Raw genomic sequence first — 18,398 nt, 5'->3', positions numbered from 1 at the left:
GAAATGTATCAAAGAAAAAGAGAAATCCTATAAAGTGGCCAAGAGCACTGGGAAATCAGAAGATTGGGAAGGCTACAAAAACAAACAGAGAATAACAAAGAGAGAAATAAGGAAGGAGAGGATCAAATATGAAGGTAGGCTAGCCAGTAATATTACAAATGATAGTAAAAGTTTCTTTCAATACATAAGAAACAAATGACAGGCAAAAGTAGACATTGGGCCACTTCAAACTGATGCTGGGAGACTAGTGATGGGAGATAAGGAAATAGCTGAAGAAATTAATAAGTACTTTGCGTCAGTCTTCGCAGTGGAAGACATGAGTAATATCCCAACAATTAAAGAGGGCCGAGGGCTGAGTTGAATATGGTTGCCATTGCAAAAGAGATAGTGCTAGAAAAGTTAAAAGGTCTTAAAATTGACAAATCTCCTGGCCCCGATGGGCTACATCCTAGAGGTGGCTGAGGAAATAGCGGAGGCGTTGGTTGAGATCTTTCAAAAGTCACTGGAGTCAGGGAAAGTCACGGATGATTGGAAGACCGCTGTTGTAACCCCATTGTTCAAGAAAGGATCAAGACAAAAGATGGAAAATTATAGGCCAATTAGCCGAACCTCGGTTGTTGGTAAAATTCTAGAATCCATCATTAAGGATGAGGTTTCTAAATTTTTGGAAGAGCAGGGTCAGATAAGAACAAATCAACATGGATTTAGTAACGGGAGGTCGTGCCTGACAAACCTGTTAGAATTCTTTGAAGAGGTGACAAGTAGGTTAGACCATGGAAACGCAGTGGATGTGGTCTATCTAGACTTCCAAAAGGCCTTTGATAAGGTGCCACATGAGAGGCTGCTGAGTAAGGTGAGGGCCCATGGTGTTCGAGGTGAGCTACTGGCATGGATTGAGGATTGGCTGTCTGACAGAAGGCAGAGAGTTGGGATAAGAGCTTCTTTTTCGGAATGGCAGCCGGTGACAAGCAGTGTCCCACGGGTTCAGTGTTGGGGCCGCAGCTGCTCACGTTATATATTAATGATCTGGATGAAGAGACTGGGGGCATTCTAGCAAAGTTTGCTGATGATACGAAGATAGGTGGACAGGCAGGTAGTACTGAGGAAGTGGGGAGGCTGCAGAAGGATCTAGACAGTTTGGGAGAGTGGTCCAGGAAATGGCTGATGAAGTTCAACGTGAGCAAATGCGAGGTCTTGCACTTTGGAAAAAAGAATACAAGTATGAACTACTTTCTAAACGATGAGAAAATTCATAAAGCCGAAGTACAAAGGGATCTGAGAGTGCTAGTCGAGGATTCTCTAAAGGTAAACATGCAGGTTGAATCCGTGATTAAGAAAGCGAATGCAATGTTGTCATTTATCTCAAGAGGGTTGGAATATAAAAGCAGTGATGTGCTACTGAGACTTTATAAAGCTCTGGTTAGGCCCCATTTGGAGTACTATGTCCAGTTTTGGGCCCCACACCTCAGGAGGGACATACTGGTACTGGAGCGAATCCAGCGGAGATCCACACAGATGATCCCTGGATTGGTAGGTCTAACATACGTGGAATGGCTGAGGATCCTGGGATTGTACTCACTGGAGTTTAGAAGGTTAAGGGGAGATCTAATAGAAACTTACAAGATAATACATGGCTTGGAAAGGGTGGACGCTAAGAAATTGTTTCCGTTAGGCGGGGAGACTAGGACCTGTGGGCACAGCCTTAAAATTAGAGGGGGTCAATTCAGATCAGAAATGTGGAGACATTTCTTCAGCCAGAGAGTGGTGGGCCTGTGGAATTCATTGCCGCGGAGTGCAGTGGAGGCTGGGACGCTAAACGTCTTCAAGGCTGAGATTGATAAATTCTTGATGTCACAAGGAATTCAGGGCTACGGGGAGAATGCGGGTAAGTGGAGTTGAAACGTCCATCAGCCATCATTAAATGGAGGAGTGGACTCGATGGGCCAAATGGCATTACTTCCACTGCTATGGCTTATTATTGAATTTTTCTAATTCGGCTTCATATGCAATTCCAAATACCCCATATGTCAATACAGAGAAGTATTGTTACAAGGTGACTGTATCACCTAATCCATAAGTTAGTGAAAATGAAAAAGGAGCCTGAAAACCAAGACACTGACTCCAAAAAAATCCAACAGAAATACTCCAGAAAACCTCATAAGAAGTCCTAAAAATTGTTACAGTTCTCGATAAAAAGACAAAATTTTACAAATAATTAGAGTTATTCCACTAGTACTTAAATGTTCGCTAAATAGTTATTAAAACATGGTGAAAGGTTACTTTTGAGTGAGTGACTAACAGATACATTTTGTTTGAACTAACACTGTGAAACTGGCACAAAGATACATTTTACACACTGAGTTCACACAAATCACTGTTTTTCTCATCCTCTTATTTCCAACCCTATTTTAAGGCCTCTTTTTATGTGCATTGGTCATTTGTGAAGGAAGACTTCAATCTGATAGTTTAAAATTCTGTTACTTCCTCCTCTCAATAAAATACTAATCTTTATTCAGAACGAGGAATTCTTATTTTGAAAAGTGTAAAACTGTCGATGTTAAAAGTTTGAAAATACAACAGCAAATATTGAAAATACTCAGCTTGTCAGAAAGCATTTTCAGTGAGAGAAACAGAGTTAACAATTCATACTGATGGTCTATTGTCAGTAATACAATTTGCAATGTTGATTGTTTCCTCTCTCCACACATTCTCCCTGACCTGATATTTCCAAATAAATAAAACTTTTTTAGTGCTTATATAAGCTATCCTTATGGGGAATCAATAGGTATCAATATTAATGGAGGAGAAAGAAAAAGAGAAAAAAAGCATAAATAATTATGTAAATACAGTGGCCTAGATCTTCTGATTGGAAAATTGCCATTGCTGAAGCATCAACTACAGTTGCTTGTCAGGACCTTATGAATATCCTGACACAACTGATGCTGTGAGAATTGCCCGAGAAGTTGAAGCTTCCCGTGGATGTTTTGCAAATTTGGTAGTCTCTGAAAAACTCCCGGTTTTAGACACAGACACATTTGAACGTTTCTGATTTACTTAACTTAAGGCCCTGTCATCTGAAATTTGTTCCTTTTGTATTTTTCTTTCACAGCTGGAGGGGAATACCTTTAGTACACTATTAGCCTTCTTATATTCAAAGGACAGTGAGTTTCTAAAAACATTTATAAAAATGTCTTAAAAGTATGTATCGATATTTTAAAAATAGCCTACTATATGGATCCATAAATAAATTCACAAATAAAACATAAACAGAGACATGTATTATACAATATATTAAAATTTGTACGCATAGCAATGGTTCCGGGAAATATTAAACTAACTACCTCACACACTTCCATTAGATTTCCAACATAGTACTTCAGCATACATTCTGACCTATTCTGAGGAATACCACATATTTTACACATGTATACAGTTTTTCCATTAAGCTAAAAGGAAATGTTTAATGAATCACTTGTTTTTCAAACAGCAGTAATAGATCTCTCACCTTTAATCTCATGTTGGCTTAATTCTCTTCTCTTCTCCAATTCTTTTCGATCATAGTTCAAACGTTTCAAGCACATAATACCATACTGTAGACTTGTCCTGAACAAAAACAATACAACAGTTTTGACAATATTTACAAGTTGCTTTCAAAATAAATTAATAAAATTCAAAAAATAATCAAAGTCCTTTTGAATGTTGAGATCTGCATGTCAGTGATCTCTCATGATGATCTCACCAAAGCTTCAGGAAATTAAACACACTAGATGGGTTTTCACATCACAATTGTTACAATTTGAAGAATTCTTCAACTTTGCAAACTGCAGACGGCAATTCCCGATTTCTGTATTCCACAAACCACAAATTGGCGGGGGGGGGGGGGGGGGGGGAGGGGGCGCGCGATTTGTCCCAGTTAACAGGTGGATGAAAAATGCAGCCAGCATTTTTCCCATCTTTAGGGATCTAGAATGCGATCAGAACGCCAAGTTGGATCCCACAAACGTCAGAAAATGGGCTGGATCATTTGTGTTCAAATGGAGATACAGAATCACTGTTCTCCTACCAGCCTTGGATGACTGAAATGCATACTTTCCTTTCTAGTTTTGTCTTGTCTTACATCAATAATGTTCTTTGGAGCAGGCAGAGTCAGCTAGAGAATGCCATGAGCTTGGGGCCCAGCATATAACTTTTGGTAGGAATATACTGGAAGATCTGTAGATTTTAATTTGTTGAAGTCAACCCATTAATAAATAAAAGTACACTTCCACAGCTGCAAACCAGTTTATTTTACAAATGGAGAGAGATTTTTAAAAAAATTAAACATACCGATGAAAGCTATCAACCATTTTTAAATGAATACGAAGATCCTTCTTTGTCAAATGATCCAGCATTCTAGCATCTACCAGGCACTCCATGAAGTAGCTACGATACTGTGGTAATCCTAGGCTAGGAAGCCATTCATTACCAATCCATTCATGATTCATGTCACCATAAGCCAATGTCTGACAGAAAATGTAAAGAATATGTTTATCCAAATTCATTTGCCCATTACGAGTTAACAAATAAAAACAAGTTTTAAAGGAACAAACAGTTTATAGTACATAATCATGTAGCCTTCTATTTCCGAATTTTAACAAACAGCATGAGTAAACAGTGACAGTATGTCAAGAAAAAGTATTACAGGAATATTTCTGTTATTACAGTGTATTGAACACTGCCCACCTTTCAAGGACAGATTGAGAAATCTGAATGAAAAATGTGATTATTATGACTATTAAGGGATTTGAGTAGCATTTCGTACTGACACATTGTAATAGCAGATATTTGACATATTGTTATTATGTTTGCGAGAAATAATTTCCACAGTACTATTGAGACTATTTTGCATATGTGGACTGGTAGAAATTGGCCAGTTGTAGCACCTTCAATCGTCTTTCTGACCTGTGGAAAAGTTTTACATTTATAAAGAAATACTTGAGTCAAATACTCATCACAGACTAAGACCCTAAGTTAAGTTATAAATCACTTCCCACTGTTAGAGCAACCTGGATGTCAGGAACACACCAGTGTTTCTAGGTCCAACATTGTTAGATCACAAATGAAGGGAAATAAATCAAATGATATACTTTTGTCATTTCCATTTTCACTACAAAATACCTGCATGTATTTGCTTTCTTGAAACTGGCAATGAACATTAAGCAGCTAGCAGGTGTATTGCATTCTGCTTGCATTGTTGGGGATCATGTAATTTGTGAAAAATTCTATCCAATCAACTTAAGAAAAGTGGAAAAATTTAGAAATCACAATACATGTAGAAGCAAATAGCACAGATGAAGAAGCAGTTTTAAAATAATGAATCTTACTTGAGCAAAGCAAGTGGGAGAATAACTTGGAAGAGGGAAACAAGGAGATATGCAAATTTTAAAATTTCCCTTTACTGTCTATATTCATTTCACAGCAACTTTAAACTGTGTGCTATTCAGTTTTATAGTACATGCAGAATTTTTGCACCTGTGAGCACACAAATACAAGTTATAGGCTTATATTTACTGTGTCTTCAGTGTTTAGGGAAAATAAATATGAGAAACAGCACAATATGAAAAAATGGGAATATAGATGTCAAAAACTCCCAGATGTGTCAAAGCAACTCTGAGAAATGCCATCTAAACACAGGTGAAACCATCTTACTTCATGTCTTTCATTTATTGCTTAAGCATTTATTGATAGTCCCCAAAATTTAAGTGATAACTTTATATGACAAGGAAACACATTTATACTTTGAGGGACCAACGTCTGAATATGATGGCTCCTGTGAAACCAAGTCTACTAACTGTTCAACAAAGGGACAAGAGGTTTCACGAAGTCCATGAGTCAGTATAAGATGGTACTGAGTTGGCAGAGAGGTTATAAAAGGTTGGTTGGTATGAAAATAAGAGAGGTGTTGGGGCAGGTAGAAGGGCAAAATTTGGAATTAGGGTATGAAGAGCCATGTGCATGTGTAGAAAGGTATATGTTGACATGGGGTAACAAGAACATGAATGGGAGGAGAGAGGGTTATGATCTGTGAGGTTTGGATGGCTATTCTTTGTTTTATTTTCCACTGGGTCAAAGTGCCAGTGCACTGTGGTCAGCTGTTCATACAGCCTGCTTCCACATCTGGCAGTCCCTGTTGTTGCTTCTGCAACGTACTTCGGGACAGTGCGACTGACTCCCATTAACACCTGTCAGTCCAGAATGAAAGTCTGTCTACCCAAAATACTTTCTCCAGAGTCAGGTTTGTGGAGTATTTTCCTAACACAGTATTCCAACTTAGCACTGAAAATTCAGGCCTATGTTTTATCCTTACAGAATATCCACCTGACATTAGATACCTTTCCAGGTTTGTGAGTAAAAGCTCATGACTGGACCTTTGCTGAATTTATGCTAATGGAATAATCCCGCAGATATTCAGGCCATTTCTTCCACTTCTTTTTGCAGATAAGAAACATTATTGACTTCAAGCTCATTGAAACTAGAAATGATAGTCTGAATAAATATAATATACAAAAAACGGACTGCTAGTTAGATACTTTCCACTGTTCAGTATAAAATCAGTTTCATAACACTGAGGATTAAATCACATATGCACTAAAATTTTCAAACTAAATTATGTATTTTAACATGCATTACCTGAGCCCAACTTCCTTCTTCAGACTCCTTAAGAATTACCAGAAAGTACAATTAATAAAAATGCAAAGTTAACAGGCTTTGAAAATGAAAATTGTAAAGTATGTATTTATGAACAAAACAGTTTCAAAAGTTTCACATGAGTGTTGTTCATTTAATTGTAAAAAGCTGTAAGTTTGATTATTATTATATAAAAGGTTCTTTCAAAATGAACTATTGTATATCTTAATGTTTTTACAAACTGTATAAATTATGTTATGTAAATACATATTATTATGTAAGATATAAAGAACAGAAACAGGCTATTCAGCCTAACGTTCACGAACATTCTCTGATCTTTTCTCAAATAGTTCTATATTGATTGCTTTCTAAAATTATTGTCTAGCTTCCCCATTAAATGCACCTACACTATTTGTTTGAAACATTTGTTCTGTTAATGGGTTTCAAATTCTTAATACTCTTTGGATAAAGAAGTTTTGTTTGAATTTCCAGTTGGATCTCTTGGTGAATATTTTATTTTGATGGGTTTCAGTAATGCTATTCCTCACAAAAGGAAACATTCTCTCTGTATCCAATCGATCAAAACCTTTAATAATTTTAAAGATCTCTGTTACATCACCTATCAACTTCAATATCAAGAGAAAAGAGATTGAGTTTCTGAATTTTTTCCTAATATTTGTATCCACACAGTTCAGATTTTTCTTGTAAAATTTTCCCCCACCCTCTCCAGTGCCCCTATATCTTTTCTATAATAAGGTGACCATAATTATACATGGTACTTTACATCGGGTTTAATCAAGTTTTGAGAAAGGTTTGGTGTAACTTCTGTTACATCAAATTCTATCCCTCTTGAAGTAAAGTCTATTGCTTAGTTTGCTTTTTTATGGTCCTCATAATCTTTGACATAACTTTTAGTAATTGATGTTTATGTACTCACCCAACCCATCCAGATTAGGTTGTTTCTCTAACCTGCTTATTCCAAGTAATAAGTGACCACCCTATTTCTTCCCATGAATAGGCATTATCTCACTTTTATCTGTGTTGACTTTTATTCAAACTTTGATTTCCCTATTCAATAATAATCAGCTTAAATACACTCATATCCCATCAGAATTCTATATGTTATTCAATGGAAATGAACAATCTTATTAAGCACAGAAAGGTGAGTCAAACATTTGAAAAAGAAACATGCAAGAATTATAATGTGACATTTCATACAGCATTCCAGAAGTATTCAAGAATTGTCAGTCATTTCTCTGGAACTTCAGTTTTGTCTGAGTTATTTCAATTTGCTTTCAAATGGCTCCAAGGTAAAGTTCAAAACTTCAGCATTTAGATACTGTGATAAATACCTAATTTTGCTATAAAATTGTTATAGCTTGTTTAAAAATATGTTTGAAGTTGTTGGTTGATAGAATTTATTGCATCCATTATCATGGCCACCAGGTAGCAAGCCGAGATTTTAATTGGATTATCAATCTGGAAAAAAGAGATTTAGAGTGAGCATTGATATGAGAAAGAAGAAAAAGAATGATGATGACTTTGAGGAAAAAAAGAACTCCGGATGCTGGAAATCAGAAACAATGTCAGAAATAGCTGGAAAAACGCAGCAGATCTGGTAGCATCTGTAAAGTAGAGTCAATCTTTTGGGACCAGTGACTGTTCTTCAGAACTGATTGTAACTTGGAAAAGGTTGGTATATATGCTCGAGAAGGGGTGGGAGGGAGTAAATAATAGGTGGAAATGGAGCTTATAGTGAGAAAAAAACGGTTGGCCACACAACCCATTGGGTAAAGGCCAGCCTGAAAAATTTAATAGCTACTAAAGGGGACTGTTAGTGGCTAACAATGTGTTGTTTTTGGTAGCAGAGTCAATAGAATGTGGGACTAGAAAAACCACAACAGGGAACGGAGCATCTGAGAAGCAGGGGAGATGACTTTTCAGGTCGGAACCTTTCATCAGGACTGGGGAGGAGAAAGGGGGCTGAGAAACAAATAGAGGGAGTGGGTGGGACTGGGAGAAGGTAGGTGCCATGGTAATAGGTGGATGCAGGTAGAAGGTGATACTAATTGGTCAGTGGGAAGGGTGGAATAGATAGATGGGAAGGAGACTATGTGATGACAAGGCCTGGGGTATGGAGGTTGGGGTAAAGACATAGGAGAAGGTGCTCAGGGCCTAAAATTATTGAACTCGATATTGAGTTCAGCAGGTTGCAGGGGTCCTAAGCAGTAAAGGAGGTGCTGTCCTTCCAGCTTGCGTTGAGATTTATAGGAGCACTGTAGCAAGCCCGAGGCTGCAATGTTGGCCAGGGAACATGATGGTGTGTTGAAATGTTAAGCAACCAGAACTTCAGGTGGAATGGTGAGTGAGGATGAGGGCAGCACCACATCCCAACGATTATTAGTTGCCATTCCACCACCTCTAGCAGATGTGGATAGCCACCACCTATATATGTTCTCCTACCCTCCCTTGTCAGTCTTCCTCAAAGACTGTTCCCTCTGGAAAACTTTGGTCCACTTCTCCAAACACCTCCCTACACCTCCAGGACACCTTTCCCTGCAGTTCCAGAAGGTGTAATACCTGCCAATTTACTTCCAATTTCCTTAGTGTCCAAGGCCCCAGACATACCTTCCAGGTGAAGCAGCAATTTACCTGCACTTTACTCAATCTAAGACTACCATAATTGCTTCTCACAACATGGTCTTCTCTACACTGGGGAGAAGAAACACAGACTGGGGTGACTGTTTTTCAATACACCTGTATTCTTTCCACAAAAATAGCCCTGAGCTTCTGGTTGCCTGTGTTCCAAGACAGAAATCTCTGTGTTGGGCTTACTACAGTGCTCCTGCAAAGTTCAGAGCAAGAACAGCATCTTATTTTCTACTTGGGAACCCAATTTACTTAATGCTTGTTAGCTTAGAAATTGCTCAGTGCATAACAAGTTTATGCATCTACCTTTTCCTATCTACAATCAGTTCTGAAGAAGGGTTCCGGGACCGGAATGCTGCCAGACCTGTTTAGTTGTTACAGCAATTTCCAATGATGATTTTGATTTGTTTTATAAATTTATACATGGTTATCATAATCATAACATTGAATTACATAAAAGCAGAGCACTCTAGGTTGAAGTTTAGATTGCTGGGGCTCAACTGTTCAGATATTAGGAATGGGAGTACACATTTACTCCAGCAGTGAGCTACAATTTTTATTCACTGTCATTTTCATCTTTAAAATTCTGATTTATTAGATAATTGGTTTGCAGGTTCTATTTCAGTATGAGAGCGAGATCACCAATAACTTGTATGTCATTTCTAATCACCACTCTTCCATTTTAAGTAGAGACACCTGTGTAGTTTTGAACCATTGTTTCGTATTTGTAGAAGAAACTGAATTTGATTAAGTGTGCTGTGAACTAATCTACATCACAGAAAGTTCATTTCTAGAGCCACAAGAAGGTAGTGTAGACCTTTCATTTCTGTTAGAGTGTAACAAGCAACAGGCATAAAAGACATCAATTGTAAAGGAAACCATAGCCACAACTGGACATTCTAGTTATTAGTTTGTTTTTTCAGGAAACAGTGACAGCGAATGAAGCTGCCACTGCTTCTAATGATTTGGAGGAAGCAGACATCCTGGATTTTCTGTTATTCTTTGACTCCATTACCAAAAATTGTGAAATCTCTGTTATCTCATTTGAGGAGAATCACTCTTTTGTTGAAGGAGGTAATGAGGAGGTGAATGTATCTATTTTATACTACTGGACCTATTAATGACATATGTCAACAGCAACAATTGCAATTAGACATAGAAATTCCTACCTGCAATAAGTACTGAAGCACAATAAAGGAGTAAGAGACTAATATGCTAACAATACAACTACTATTAGGTGTACCTCAATACATGTTAGAGATGGACAAAATCTTGTCAAAGTTAAGGAAACTTAAACTGAACTATTCAACTGCCATTGTTGCAGGCTAAAGACAATGAAGAGACACAAATTGCAAACACTTCGATGCTTAAAACCACAGCAGCTGAACTCATAGTAGTTCAAGTATGAATGAACACCAGTGAGGCTTCAGCACTTTCTACAGGCAGCAAGATAACTACAATATGTGAGAAGTCTTGGATAATGTGAGTTAAAAAGGGTACTTCAATTACACATGAAAGAGGTCATAGAGCTCCAACAGAGATTGATGGGTACCGAAATTTCGGGCAAGGTGGTTAGCATCTCAGGAATCAAATCTATGTGACTCAAACGTACAACAATGAGAAAACAACATCAAGATGAACTGGATTCATTCAGAGAAAAAATTCAAATAACAGAAATAACCCACTAAGAGATGAATCAATAATTACAAACAACTAATGAAAAGTGATCTAGCAAAAGTCTACATTGGGGAGACAGGTCGCCTACTTGCAGAACATTTCAGAGAACACCTCTGGACATCCGCACCAACCAACCCAACTGCCCCGTGCCTGTACACTTTAACTCCCCCTCTCACTCTGCCAAGGACATGCAGGTCCTTGGCCTCTTCCATTGCCAGACCATGGCAACATGACGCCTGGAGGAAGAGATCTTCCGCCTAGAAACCCTCCAACCACAAGGGATGAATGCAAATTTCTCCAGCTTCTCTTCCCCCCCACCCCCAACTTTATCTCAGACTCAGCACCGCCTTCTTGACCTGCAATCTTCTTCTTGACCTCTCCACCCCTGCCCCCTCTCTGGTCTATCACCCTTACCTTGACCTCCTTCCACCTATCGCATTCCCAACACCCCTCCCCCAAATCCCTCCTCCCTACCTTTTTATCTTAGCCTGCTTGGCACACCTTCCTCATTCTTGAAGAAGGGCTTATGCCCAAAATGTTGATGCTCCTGCTTCTTGGATGCTGCCTGACCTGCTGCACTTTTCCAGCACCACATTTTTAGCTCACGAATTGTAGCCCAATCATGATATGTTAGAAGTTGCCAGAGATTACTATGATCAGTTTGTAATAACCAATGACAGGGTCAAGATTGAGGAACCTCAATTTTCTGACATTCGATAATCCAATATTTGGATAATTTGGCAAGATTGCAAGAGCCTGATGCTCGGCTAAACCATGTTATCCGGAATTTGATTAACAGAACAAAATACTGCCTGCCCATGTCCTTCGGATAATCGAGCTCTCTGTCAATTTGACACAATTGGTCACCACATACAGTTCACATGTAAAATTTAAGATTGCAGCTGCCTTAGACCTGTACTGGATAATTGCCTGCTTAATGCAAAGCCCTTTGAAAGGCTTCATATTACTCACAAGTTAAGTCTGCTTCCTTGGACCAAAAAACACAATTTTCCACCTACTCCATACATAGCAGCAGCTATTTTTCATTTCCATTGCACATTTGCAATTTAAATAAGGATGGAAGGCAGCACAGATAATGCTTCACAAATAGTTGCAGGCTCAGTATGTCAGTGCAGGTGACACCTCAAATATTTAATGTTCTTCTCTTTCTTCCACTCCAGTCAATCCCATCAGTTTTGGGTTTCTAGATATTCCCACAAAAACTCTTTCATATATGTCTTCATCACCACACTTTACCCTTTGAAGCCTAGGTCTACAGCTTAGTTATGTCAACCACTGTGATACATTATTCCTCCATTTGAAGCAAATACTTTTGTGATCGTTGATTACATCCAGCCTTCAGTAACTTGCTTGTTCCAATACTCGATCAACTTTCTTCTTCTTACGTTGAGATCTCTCCTTGCCCTGCCTTCCCCCCCCACCCCCCCAACCCCAAGCCCATTAATTCTTGTCCTCTTTGTATCCCAGCATGCTGGCTCTAATCCCAACTCATTCACCCAACTTGCTTAATACAACAGTGGCCTCTAGTGAACAACTCTCATAACTGACTGTGGCCAAGCCCACTGCCAACTTAGAAGGATACTCCCAACTGATGAGTGGCCAGGCTCCTGATTGATCTGAGTGCTACTCTCTGACTGGCTTACCAATAAACCCTGAACTGCAAGAATTCTGTAGGACTGACTGGCACACTCCCCAGCATGTAGTGATAAACTCACACTCTCCAAACAATCAAGATTAGAGTGGTGCTGAAAAAGCGCAGCAGGTCAGGCAGTATCCGAGGAGCAAGAAAATGACGTTTTGGGCAAAAGCCCTTCATCAGGAATGATGAACTCCAAACAATCAACTGACCATGTCCAAGTCCATACTGAAATCAGTTGATGCCCTTGACTGTCAATGTGGGATCACCTGACTGATGACAGATCCACTTGACCTGACTGAGGACTACTCCTCTTGGATTTTGAGACATGGGAATTAAGTTGATGCACATTCAGTGTTCTTGCCATGTAAGCTGCTGGCACATGTATTTCACACAGTAATATATCCAGTCTTGCGTGATTACTGTTGGCAACCATGAGAAGCTGCCTGGCTTTGCGTCTGAGTTTAAAGGCAAACTGACAGAATTACTGTGAAGTTATAAGTTCTGAATGATGCAGCAATATGCAAAAAAGTAAAATGAGGCATGGCAGAGATGCTGTGAGAACATAGTATGTACAAAAAGAGTGAGCATTGTGAGAGATCACCACCCCATCTCCCCACCCCCCCCCCCACCCCCCCACCTTCCGCCACCATCCCACCCCAGAGAAGATGTCTGAGATATATCCTGTTGCAATGGATGAGATGACACCCTGTGCAAAAAATGGCCTGACAGGAACTTGTAATGAAAAGTGTCAGTGAGCTCCAAACCAATTATTGAAGTAGTGAACCTATTATGTGAGTCAGTGTGAGCTTTCTAAATGATATGGTGAGGCTGGTCCATGTCCGATACCAAATTCTGTGGATGGGGTGTACGTGTGGTTGCTGTCGATGGTGCATACCCTGAGATGTGGGGAAATGCTGACAAAGATGGATGCCAAGATTAAAGTATAGGTAGTTGTTCAGGGAATTGTTTTGATAAATTTCTAGTTATACATTTCTAGTTAAAGTTCAAAAGTTTATGGAGGATTGAGCTCCTCTACACAGTCCGTATCCCGCTATTCCCTGTCTTCGTATAATCTGCCTAGGTGCCACTTAAATGCTGCTTTTCTTTTGCATCCAGCACCACCAAGGGTGGCACAGGGGAACTAGTGGTGGTAAGTGGTACAATGGTTAACAGTAATGCCTCACGGTGCTAGAGATCTTGATTCAATTCTAGCCTTGGGTGTCATTCTGTGTGGAGTTTGCATGTTCTCCCTGTGTCTGCATGGATTTCTGCCAGATGCTTTGTTTTCGGACAGTCCAAAAATGTGCAAGATAGGTAAATTGACTCTGCCAAATTGCCCTATTGTGTCCAGGGATTAGCAGGCTAGGTAGACTAGGTATAGTAAATGCAGGGTTATGGAGGTAGGACGGGTCTGGATAGATTTGCTCTTCAGAGGGTTGGTGCAGACTTGATACGATTAATAGTCTTTTTCAGCACTGTAGGGTTTCTATGATTCTACCTCCTATGACATTTTCGGGAGGAGAGAGAGGACCAGGGCTGCTGGGAAGGTAAAGTTTCCCTCTTAAACGGACTTAGATAGGGCATCAGTAGGCTCCATTTTCGGGAGTAGTGGTAGGAGCAGGGAGAGCTGAGTGGGAGCAATCGAATTGCACTATGGGGAGGTGAATGAACTGATAATTTGGGCAGAGGTTGAACCTGATACGCTACATGTGTAGTATCTCCCACCCGCCCTCCTTCTGTAAACACAGAAAAGGACTCTGTGATGTGTTGATAAGTGTGGGAAAAGATCTGTCACCCTGCCAATGCATAACAGGCCCACAAAAGCAAAAGTGGCCAAAATGTACTAAAACACCCAGAATGCCTCAGCAGGGACCAAGCAGGCTGACAAGCGAAACGAGACAGTACTCACAGACAAGGGAATACACTTCAAGCTCCCATGAGCAATGACAGAGCATCACAGCTATCCCAAAGCCCCAAGGGCAGTTTCATAACCCATCAATACCAAAGCCACACAAAGGACAGGTCAGACAGAGAGACACCAGTAAGAGCATTACTCCCAGGCTAAGACAATGGAAGCAGTTCACCACGTCAGAGGAGACATCAGCACCTATCTGTGAAGAGGAGTGAGAGCTCTAGATCCATCGATACTGCCAGTCTTACCTCAGCGGGTCAGACCAGAGAAAGGCTGGAGGACTGTGGAGGGTGACCACAATTCTGATCCAGTGAATGCGGCAAATTGGCTTTGGCTGCCACAACTTGGCCTGTGGAGGTACTCTGGTAAGCAAATAAATTCATCACCAACTTTAACTATTTGCGAGCCGGTTGCTACTGCAATTTGGAAACTGAGTAGTGACTTGACCTGTGGAGGTAGTCACTTGGGCTTCCAAATTGTTAACTAAGTTTTAGGCTGCCATGATTTGGCCTGTGGAGATAGTCTGTTGAGCGAGTAAGTTAATTAATTGGCAGTCAGTAATTCAGGATTTAGCAGCTTGTGGGGGTAGTCAGCTGCACTAAATTCATTACCTAAATCTTCCAAAGGAAAAAAAACATTAATTGGCCCATACGTGATCTGTCTTGAGACAGGACACATGTCACAAACCTGATCTAGCCAGAAGAAAGACGGTCAGGCAGAGAAAGTATGGAGAGATTGCTTATCAAATTCTCGCTTTAATACTAATAGCTCCACAGCAGAACAAAATTGACTAGGGCCCCAACTGTGTTGTTCTGTCCTGTGGTTTCTAAGTATTTGTTTTGGGTGTGTCTGCTTGTTCTGCGGTTACTGAGTGCTTGCCTTGTTAATTTCAGGTGTCCCATCTGGCCATGTTTGTTCAGTGCTTAAGTGTTTGTTTACTTTGTGGTCAGCGATTACATGCTTGAGTAACTTTCATTGCCTAACCTCAAAAAACACCTTGAGTTTTTTGAAGAAGTAACAAAGAGGATTGATGAGGGCAGAGCGATAGATGTGATCTATATGGACTTCAGTAAGGCATTTGACAAGGTTTCCCATGGAAGACTGGTGAACAAGGTAAGATCTCATGGAATACAGGAAAAACCACCATTTGAATACAGAACTGGCTCAAAGGTAGAGGACAGAGGGTGGTGGTGGAGGGTTGTTTTTCAGACTGGATGCCTGTGATCAGTGGAGTGCCACAAGGATCGGTGCTGGGTCCACTACTTGTCGTCATTTATATAAATGATTTGGATGTGAACATAAGAGGTATAGTTAGTAACTTTGATGACACCAAAATGGAGTGTAGTGGACAGTGAAAAAGATTACTTCAGGTTACAATGGGATCTTGATCAGATGGGCCAATGGGCTGAGAAATGGCAGATAGAGTTTAGATAAATGTGAGGTGCTGCATTTTGAGAAAGCAAATCTTAGCAGGACTTATACACTTAATGGTAAGGTGCTAGGGAGTGTTGCTAAACATAGAGACCTTGGAGTGCAGGATCATAGCTCCTTGAAAATGGAGTCGCAGGTAGATAGGATAGTGAAGAAGGTATTTGATATGTTTTCTTTTGTTGGTCAGAGTATTAAGTACAGGAGTTGGGAGGTCATGTTGAGGCTGTACAGGACATTGGTTAGCCACTGTTGTAAATTTTTCTGAACCCTTTCAAGTTTCACAACATTTTCCTATAGGAGGGAGAAAAGAATTGCATGCAGTATTCCAAAAGTGGCCCAACCAATGACCTGTAGAACTGCAACATGACCTCCCAACTCCTATACTCAGTGCAGACCAAACCCTGCCTTCACTATCTTGTCGACCTGGGACTCCACTTTCAAGGAACTATGAACCTACACGCCAAGGTCTGTTTGCTCAGCAACACTCCTCAGGTCCTTTATCATTTAGTGTATAATCCTGCCCTGACTTGCCTTTCCAAAATGCAGCACCTCAATTTATCAGTTATCTCTCCCTGTCTGCACTTCCTCTTAATCTTACTGGCCTTAGTCTCTGAGTACTCCTTTGTCATTTTACTTGCTGATCTACTGCGCTGGTTCCAGCCTCCTTGCTACAGTAGTTAAAACCCATCCAAGTGACAATTGCTAACCTCTAAGGATATTGGGGCAGTTCCTATCCCACCTGCCCTGGAAGACATAGCAATGATCCACATATCTGAAACTTTCCCTCCTACATCAACTCTTTAGCCATGTATTTGACTGGACAATCTCCATATTCCTCGCTTCATTGACATGTGGTACAAGAAGTAATTCTGAGATTATTACCCTGGAGGTCCTGCTTTTCAACTTTCTAACTCACTGAACTCCTTTTGCAGGACCTCATTTCTCTTTTTGCCTCTATTGTTAGTACCAATATTGGCCACAACCTCTAGTGATTCACCCTCACCCTTCAGAATATTGTGTGTGTGCTCAGAGATATTCTTGACCCTCGCCCCAGAGAGGCAACGCACCATCCTGGAGATTTGCTTGTGGCCACAGAAATGCCTGTGTCCCTGACTATAGAGTCCTCTGTCACTGCTGCTCACCTTCACTTTGACGCTCCTTACTGTAAAACAGTGCTAGTCATGGTGCTACTGATTTAGCTGCTGCTGCCTTCCCCTGATAGGCCATACTCCAAAAACATTCAAAACTGCTTGAAAAGGGAATGGCCATAAGGTGCTCCTGTACTGCCTGCCCACATTTATTCATATTCCTGGTGGTCACTGATATGGTGATCACTGTCTGTGTAGCCCTGATTGGTGGTATGACTAGCTTGCTAAATGTGCTATCCATCACATTCTCAGCATCATGGATGCCCCATAATGAGTCCACCTGTAGCTCCAGATGCTCCATACAGCAAACTAGGAGCTGCTGTTGAATATTGCATACATAGTCACCACAGACATTGGAAGTGACCCTTATTTCCCACACGTTTCAGGAGAGCATTCCATGGGGCCAATTATTCTGTCATTTGAAACCTCATTGATTTAATCAATCTAAATAATTACAGACAATTAATAATCTGTATTAATTTCAGATTAATCCAGGAACTAATAACATAACATTACCCACTTGTCACTAAACTCAGATCTCTCATTCTTGCATTCACTTCCTAACAGACTACAACTACAAAAACCAAGTACTTTATCTCTCTCCAGACACTATTCTGTCACTCTATAAACCTGGTTCATGAACACCAGGCCTAAGTCACTTTTTGAGTGGTGATGTCACCTCTAGAGCTTGGCCTAGATACACCTCCATATTCACTCTGACTGACCTGCTCCTCAGGTGTTTATCCTGCTGCCGTTGTACACTCCCAGGTTCGTTCTCCTTCGCTCAGTTTCTGTTGCTGCTTGGACAGACGTCAAAGATCTAAGAAGTGACAATTCTGACAAATATCTATGATGACTCATATAGAAATGTGGGTAAATTATCATATAGAAATGAAATTGGATGAATAGAAAATTTGGGAATCGAATTTGCAGAAACAAATTGACGGATGCTGAGAAAACAAAGGAGAAAGTAAAATCAAGAGATATAAAAATAAACGTGATATCAACAAAATAACATACTTACATTGTAATAAAAATGGAAGTTGAAAACGCAACTTAACTTGTGTTGAGAGACACTGGAGCAAGTCAGTTACAGTGCTGGCTGATGAAACAATTTGTCTTCCAGTGGGGCGAATGAAGGGAAAAAAAATGGAGATATACACTGAAGTTAGAAATTGGTCCCATTGTATTAATTTAGATTAAAAAGTGATTTAATAAATGGAGAAATTGTAGTTTGTATCTTGCAACAAATCCC

General features: G+C 40.1%; 1 protein-coding gene across 1 annotated transcript in view; it reads right to left on the bottom strand.

The window, feature by feature from the left end:
• ppfia2 (PTPRF interacting protein alpha 2) overlaps positions 1–18,398 on the bottom strand; it is a 506,299-nt gene that overhangs the window by 26,539 nt on the left and 461,362 nt on the right. The window contains exons 22-24 of the mRNA XM_060840055.1: positions 6,670–6,696; positions 4,327–4,502; positions 3,506–3,603 (exon numbers count right to left, since the gene is read on the bottom strand). Coding sequence (XP_060696038.1) covers positions 3,506–3,603; positions 4,327–4,502; positions 6,670–6,696 — 301 coding nt within the window. The remainder of the gene's footprint in view (positions 1–3,505; positions 3,604–4,326; positions 4,503–6,669; positions 6,697–18,398) is intronic.

This window comes from Hemiscyllium ocellatum, chromosome 19 (genome assembly GCF_020745735.1).
Source record: "Hemiscyllium ocellatum isolate sHemOce1 chromosome 19, sHemOce1.pat.X.cur, whole genome shotgun sequence".
Classification (NCBI taxonomy): domain Eukaryota; kingdom Metazoa; phylum Chordata; class Chondrichthyes; order Orectolobiformes; family Hemiscylliidae; genus Hemiscyllium; species Hemiscyllium ocellatum.
This window is presented reverse-complemented; position numbering and strand designations above follow the sequence as displayed.